Raw genomic sequence first — 7,636 nt, 5'->3', positions numbered from 1 at the left:
ATTATGTGTGTGGGTTCTGCTTGCTGTTTTATTTCAGTTTGCAATGACCATGATGACCATTTAAGTTTTTTTTTATTCATAAAAAAAAAAGTATATAAATAACGATAACAATAGCGTGATATAGTATGTTACATAATGTGTGTCAGTCTGTACTGTTTATGGTATACATATTGCGTTGCTATTGACAGACAGGCATTTGGAGCCAAGTATAATACCCTTGGGGCCAGGATAAACAGCCTAATACACCTTACCATATATGTCGCTGTATACCTTTTGTGCGAACATGGATCAATCCTTCCGGTTGTAGTATTTATCTAATTCCGTTAAAGGCGTGTCATCAGAATGCACACAGGGACATCAACGGTTTTAATTCAACACTGTAAGTGTTCATTTAACTCTGAACAGTGTCTGAATTGGCTCACTGTCCCGCACTTTTACACTTATGGAACTGAATTTATTTTGCTGCGCGCTGCCAACGGGACTAGGACACATCACTCCCACTCTTTCTGTCTTTAGCTAAGTGGAGGCTGACCAGGGCCCCCAGTCCCAAACGGCACGCAACGCTATGAGCACCCTATCGGTTCAGTCAGCTCAACATTCCAAATACCGGGTGAAACGCCAAAACACGATCGCGTACTTCGTGAGGAGCGTCGAGAATTCGCGGAAAGCCAGAAGTAATCATGGGAAGATTCTTTTGAGTCCGTAAAAGGGGAAAATATAGAGCAGTGCACATTAAAAAATCGTATCGGAATGGTTTATTGTACAGTAAATATGTGGTCCGATATAAAAGCTGAAAGTACATAACATTTATAGCCTAACTGTAATAGGCCTACAGGGTTGACCTACGCATCACCAGGGGTAATAAATTAGTGGCGCTGTGCCCTCTGAAATTGGCACTTGTGACTCCTCACCCGTGGGGATTTCACGACCAAACGTGTTTATTCACGTTTATTATGTTTATTTTTTATGAACACTCTTTATGCTCTTTGGTTTCATTTAATACGATTTCCATTTGATGAAACATGCGTAGAAGGATTTTTCAAATAGCACTTATTCTTTGCTGTCCGACGTGCTGTCAACTGGAATATTTAATGTAAATCCAAATAAGGGATATTTAATTTTTAATTATTATTCAGATTTTCAATAGTATTCTAGAGGCAACAGATTCTTAAGATACCAATGGAAAGTAGACAAATATGTGCCCATATTTATCATAACACCAAAACTTTAACCAGTTTAGGCAAGTGAATAGTTAAAACACGTTCCCTTCATATGATGGGCATAGAAATAATGTGTGGAAAACGGCGGACATTTCGATTACTTTGCGCTGTTTCCTTGTAGCATTACACCGAGCAGTATCTTAAGGACATTAGACATCATCATTGGTGGAGTCGTATGTGCACTATTAGGATATGAAACAGCTCCGATTGTCATAAAGAAACAACTAGAACGATTACATTGTAGGCCCATAGTTGGAAATCAGGGCAAATTTCAATCCAGCAGCAAAGTTGTTGGTCCTGATATTTAAATAACGTATTAAAACCAAATTACAGTTCTGAACTCTTGTTTTTCCCCTGACCGCTGAATTCATAATATGGTGACTAAACGTAACATCTGCATGTGGCTTTTACGGCGGTCGTCCAGAAAGTAGTGTCCCAGTTTAATTCTTGGACAAAATGTGCTGAAGACAAACTGACTGGTGACACGCTAACTGTTTTTCTGTATGATTCACACATTCTCCCCCGAGAGCTTGATCTTGCTTTTTTAGGAATTGGGCAAGTTCCTTATTTATACGGGCGTCATTTTAGCTTTTCTGTAAAACTCAACCGAATCCAGTCTCTCGTTATCAAAATCATATTTTTGAAAAAAAAAAAAAAACACCCAAAAGTTATATGTAGCTATATTTGGCAATATTTATATGGACTGTTCCCACATAATTAATGAAAACCATCCATGCTGCAGTCCATTTTCCGTCGACGACAACCATCTGCCGACTTATTAGCACCACAATGCATCTGCGGTAGCTCCATTTAACAGAGTCAGGTTGAATAAAATTAAATCAAGGGCACTTAGCGTGATTTTCTTTGAATCATCAGCCCCTGTTTCTGGGAATATTTTTATTATCAACTGTTCTAACTCCAATAACTTTACTGTTATTATTGTTACCACAGATTATTATTATTATTATTATTATTATTATTATTATTATTATTATTATTATTATTATTATACACCCATTAATTTAAGAGGCCAGGTCCCCTCAGTGTCCATTCATTAAAGATTTGCTCTTATAAACGAATTAAAATGAAACGAATCTCTTTATTTGCATTGAATGTTGCAGATAATCCAAAACATACAATACTGAGTCTAGATATGCAAAAAGAGATCATTCTTAAATGTATATAATTTCGTTTAGTTTATTAGACAAAAATATATCTGCTTTGAATATTTTGTACAACTTTATTTGCAGAATGAGAAACAAACACTGAAAAGTCAAATATATCAAATGTCTACTTAGAGATAAACGTATAATGGGCCTGCGATTTGTTGTTTTTAAGGATAATAATGAGAATCCATCTGTAAGTTTTCCTGTATGGGGAGAATGCGACAGCGGGGCAAAGAAATTTTTGTCCTTTGATGAAGAGTTCCACAGACAAAACAAATCTTCATCACGTCGAGGAAAGGGCCATTAAAACTCGCGGCGCTGCTTCCTGTTGGTTTCTGGAACTGTGTTGAGAGAGAGAAAATCGTTAAGCAGCTTGACTCGCCAACATGTGAGAATGCATTAATACACAATCATACTTTCAAACGTGAACTTGACTTTGTCGTTTTAAAATTCTCCCCACTTGTAGTGAAATGTATTTGACAAAATAAATATAAATGTTTCGGTTTATAATTTGACGAACCGCTGTACCATCTGACGGTAATTGATAGTCAGTAACAATGTATTATTTATACACATTCCCTTTATAATAACGACAGCAGTCTAGTAGCCATAAAAGGGACGCAAATTCGGTGAGGATCCATTTACGAGCGGGGAATTATGGTTCACCCCGACGGAAAATAACATTTTCTGCTTTAATGGTCCCCGCGGGTCGTTTCTCGCCCAATGGGTTCTCAAATTCGATAAGCACAGGCGGGTCCACGCATCACTCTCTGACTGGCCGTAGTCTCTTGAGAGGAATTAAATAAACGGGGTGTTACTGACGGTCCTCTGTCATAAAATAATGCACTAGTCGCCTGTTTTCGGCAAGACATTGTGGGTTAGTTAATTCGGCAGAAATTGCGCTGTGCTTGATAGATGCTGTAGGCCTACAGGTTTTTTTTTTAAACCACAGTTTTATTTCTATTAACATTTTTTCGTATATTATTCTTAATAAAGCGGTAACACAAGCCTATTTTGAATAGGGACATACTTTGTATTTTATATTCTAATTATTTTAAATGCTACGGAATTTAAATGTTTTATTTATCAAATGAATTTAACATCAATGAAACGGAAAGTTTAAAGTTTGTCTTGACGCGCTCAGTGCATGTGCCTGCAATTTTTATGTTATGGATCTGTTCGTATGTCCTGTGTGAGTCCGTACACTTCGCGCCTTGCTTTTTGTAATAAAACATTTTTCCGATCTGCGATAAATCATGTACCACTACTAACACGTAACTTTTACCACGCTGAAACTCCCCATTCCTGCAGGGTGTGCCTCGAGTGAGGTGTGTGTGTGCATATATATATATATATATATATATATATATATTTAGACTGTTGGGCATAATTAACCGGCCATACAAATCGCCACTGAGTTAACGTAAATGCATCAAGAACGTTAAATGATGTCTGAAATGGACGTTTACCTGTCATGGACGAGTTGAAACGGTGACTTTAATGTCTGTGACGGTGACTCAGTCATTTGCCGATCTGAAATGGGTACATGCATAAATAAATCAGTAAATAACTGCCCTAAATATTTTTCAGCGCAGATGTAAACAAACAAGATAGGTGTCTTTTTTTTATTAAACATCCTTAATTTCACAATGAATTATTAAATAAAATGGCTTTGGCTGACGGTGTTTCGATTACGTAAAAATCGTATAAGTTAATCTTCCTTTTATATAACATTAAATATCTTTGAACAATAACATTCTACAAGCCCCGTCCACCAAAGTTTGTTTTCTAGTCAATACAGCGTAACTATATTTCACGTGTACCTATATGTTTGGGACTGAAGTCCTCCGGAGAATTCTCACTGTGGAGTCCTACGGCGGATGACGTAACCCCCAAGGTCGATTGCTGCTGTTTACGGGCGTAGTTATCAGACGGATGGTGACCTTGATTTACTCCCAGAAAAGGCTTCACACTCAACAGGGGATTTTGACTGAAGAGAGCGGCATTCGTCCAGTTGTTTAACTTTCCAATTTGACATGTGTATATTCCATGGCTTGGAAGAAAGGCCGGATGCTGAACCAGTGGCGAACCGTGACTGGCAGGGGCAGAGGGTGACCCGGATTTCACAGCGTTATCCGGACTGGTGGCCGTCTCTGCCAAGGACCATATTTTTGGCTTGTTTGCAGGCAGTTGGCAACTACCTTGCCCGCCAGGAGAGAGTACTGCAGTGTCTTTGCCATCAGACTTGTCAAAACCGTTGTGCGCTTGAGATGCCAGTGACCGTCTTTTCTCAATGTTTTCCTCTTCCGACTGGTCTTTACCGTTATCCTCCTCCTCATTACTTTGATCCCCGCTGTGCTCATCCACTTTGTCGATATCTATGCTTTCCAAGTCAATTTCCTCGTCGTCTTCATTCTTCTCCACGTCCCCTTCAGTGTCACTGTCGAATATTTTGTGATCTCTCTCTTCTGCGCTTCTTCCCCACGTCACCTTGTTCTCCTTTTTGAGTCTCCGCCTGGCATTGGCGAACCAGGTGGAGACCTGCGTGAGGGTCATCTTGGTGATGATAGCCAGCATGATTTTTTCTCCTTTCGTGGGATAGGGGTTTTTCTTATGTTCCTGCAGCCAGGCTTTCAATGTACTTGTGGATTCACGAGTGGCACTTTTGGCTCTGGCCGGGTCTCCGTACTGGTATTGTCCGTACGGGTAGAACGCGGCGGAGGGATGGGCCGCGAAGCTCGCGGGGTGAACACCCGGACTATCCTTGAGTTCATACTGCGAACCCTGGTGAGAAAAAGGAGAAAACACAACAAACTATTAACTTAAATATTATGAGACATATCGCGCCGACTATAACATTTTTTTTTCATTTGAATGACCATTTGTAGGTATACAATAATTTGCTTCCAAGAGCTAACGCGCCAGCATGAAGGCCTGAAATTCAAAAAGTCGCCAGACTCCGTGCTGCAAAATCGTCTTCGTGAAACTCTGATGTAACTTTGACTGTAGAAAAAAAACTGAAAAAGAAGCGAGTCACTACAATCCATTCTTTAAGTGGTTTGCTCGTGTTAAGCTCAAGTACAATGCTTTTAATATTAATAAAATTAACCGTGAAACAGCGTAGTTTGTGTACAATAAAAAATGCTGAAGAAGACGCGCAGAAGTCATGAAGATGGCAATAATGTGTTTTCTACGGTTAATGAAACCATTTATTTCAAGGCAATATCCAGTATAATGTGTATCATTAATTAAATATTTTTGCCGTTAACGAGGTGACATACAACAGGTAGAATAAGTCACATATTCACCAAGGCCGATGTATAATTAATGTAGCCAAGTTTATACACAACAGATTAATTAACAATGACATGTCAGATTGGTTGAAGTCAAATTTCAAAAATACACACTTCAACGTGAATCACCCCGGCCGAAAAATGCAGTTTTTCTGTCGAGAAAATACACCTGATCATAAAGAACATTATGCAAAGACCTCAAAAGAAGAAGAAAGAAGGACCCCCCCCCCCAAAAAAAAATAAAAAAATAAAAAATAAATAAATAAATCCAGCTATCATTTTAAAAATTTATACGGACCATTCATTGCATATCTAGAATTATTACTGAAACTAATGTCGTTATTTGGCAGTCTATATGCATTTATCTAGCCTGACGGATGCATTAAAACGATTGTCCACAGGTTCACATTAAGACATTGAAAGGGTAAATTCACCACAGAAATTAAGTCACAAAACAAGCAAATGTCCGCGCATATTAGAAACAACTGTTTCTATTGACTTTAAAAATGTAACATATTACTTTGTCAAGTTCTACATATGCTCATAAATAATAATGTCGGACCAGGTCAACACAGGCCTACATAACCTGCAATATGTGACGCCTATTCTCATGATTACAGAATATGCCTTCATGGGCGGCATGTGTCCTACACTCAAGGCCTGTTTTCTGATCCCAGTCTAAAAAGCAGATATGATCTTGATTTCATTTTAGAAATACGATGCATTTTCCATCTTCATCCCAAGTCTCTCATAAATTTGCTGTTTCGATTGCTTTAGGTAAATATACAACTAAACGATGTATTTTTATTTTGAATAGCCAATGCAATATTGTCTCATAATTTCCGGATAATGTTAAAATTAAACTGGCACATTCAGTTAAAAACCACAAAGGGGAAACCGTAAAACAAATCAAGCAAAACTAAAATAATAATAATGTAACAGTTTTCCGCTGGTAAATTACCAAAGAACATAATGTTTAAACTTATTGAAAACACTTAACTTCGCCGAAGTGCCACCTCTGCCTGTCTGTATCAATTTACGAACAATCCGTCCATTCCTTCAAAATTCCTTCGCTGTAAACCACTGAGTGTAACAAACTGTTTAGTTTTAGTTTAAAGAATGAGGGGAAACTAGTTCTTACCAGCTGGGAGAAGAGAGCCAAATCTGCCCTGGTGTACGGTAGAAAAGCGCTGTAGTTGTGAGCGGAGTAATGGTTTGCGTACATTCCCAGCACCGACGTGACGGCTGCAGCTGTGGCCGACGTATTCGCATCGATGTCAGCGGCGCTTCCCCGAGCAGACGCGGCCAGAACCCCCGTCCGATCGCCACCGTGCACCGCTTGGGTGGCACTTAAATACTGGGGGTAACTCAGCTGTGGTAACGACATCGCCTGTACCAAATGTCACGTAAAGTCACGACAAAAAACAATCCAGAAAAAAAACAACAAGGAAGTCGGACTGAAAGTGACCGAGCGCGAACGCCGAAATTACTGTACTACTCAAATAGCTGCCTCTTTTCTTTTGCAGTAAATCCCTTGGATATGATCAGATCAGCAATTGAGCTCTAACTGATGTGCCTGCCCATACGTCCCGGGGCTAATCTCTCGAACTCAATTTGAAGTTGATGATTTGATTGGCATTTCACTTGAGCTGCAAACCCCTCCTAGTTGGAGCGTGCGCCTTTTTCATTGGCTGGGGGCACTTTTTCCCCTCTGTTGGACGTATTGCATGCAACACGTTCAGCGTGCGGTTCTATTTTCTGAAGAACTGACTGTTTATGACAACTCATCTTCTCGATTTCACAGCTGTCCAACATAAGGGCGTTGAAGTCGATGCAGCGCAATCGAGCGCTCTAAGACGAAAATACTACGGTTTAACGACGAAAAAGTGAAAGGGGAAAGTACAATCAACTATCTAAAGCAGTACCCTATGCATAATGTTACATCTATATTGAGGAA

General features: G+C 39.4%; 1 protein-coding gene across 1 annotated transcript; it reads right to left on the bottom strand.

Moving 5' to 3' along the window:
- Nucleotides 1-2,538: 2,538 nt before the first annotated feature.
- irx1b (iroquois homeobox 1b) lies at nt 2,539-7,250 on the bottom strand. The gene is made up of 4 exons (XM_036515686.1): nt 6,821-7,250; nt 4,210-5,170; nt 3,856-3,919; nt 2,539-2,727 (listed from the first exon to the last, which is right to left on the bottom strand). Exons 1-4 carry the CDS (start codon nt 7,064-7,066, stop codon nt 2,670-2,672), a joined length of 1,329 nt encoding a protein of 442 aa, XP_036371579.1. The 5' UTR covers nt 7,067-7,250; the 3' UTR covers nt 2,539-2,669.
- Between the last annotated feature and the right edge of the window lie 386 nt (nt 7,251-7,636).

Source organism: Megalops cyprinoides, chromosome 21 (genome assembly GCF_013368585.1).
Source record: "Megalops cyprinoides isolate fMegCyp1 chromosome 21, fMegCyp1.pri, whole genome shotgun sequence".
NCBI classification, from domain to species: Eukaryota; Metazoa; Chordata; class Actinopteri; order Elopiformes; family Megalopidae; genus Megalops; species Megalops cyprinoides.
Note: the sequence above shows the minus strand (reverse complement) of the source record. Positions and strands in the feature narration are given on the sequence as shown.

Bases quoted from the DNA above. Each gene is read 5' to 3' on its own strand.
- irx1b (XM_036515686.1), bottom strand. From the start codon at position 7,066: ATGTCGTTACCACAGCTGAGTTACCCCCAGTATTTAAGTGCCACCCAA. The intron at 5,171-6,820 runs GTAAGAACTAGT...TTTTCTCACCAG, and splicing joins TGGCTCTCTTCTCCCAGCTG to GGTTCGCAGTATGAACTCAA. The intron at 2,728-3,855 runs GTAAACGTCCAT...CTCTCAACACAG, and splicing joins TTTCAACTCGTCCATGACAG to TTCCAGAAACCAACAGGAAG.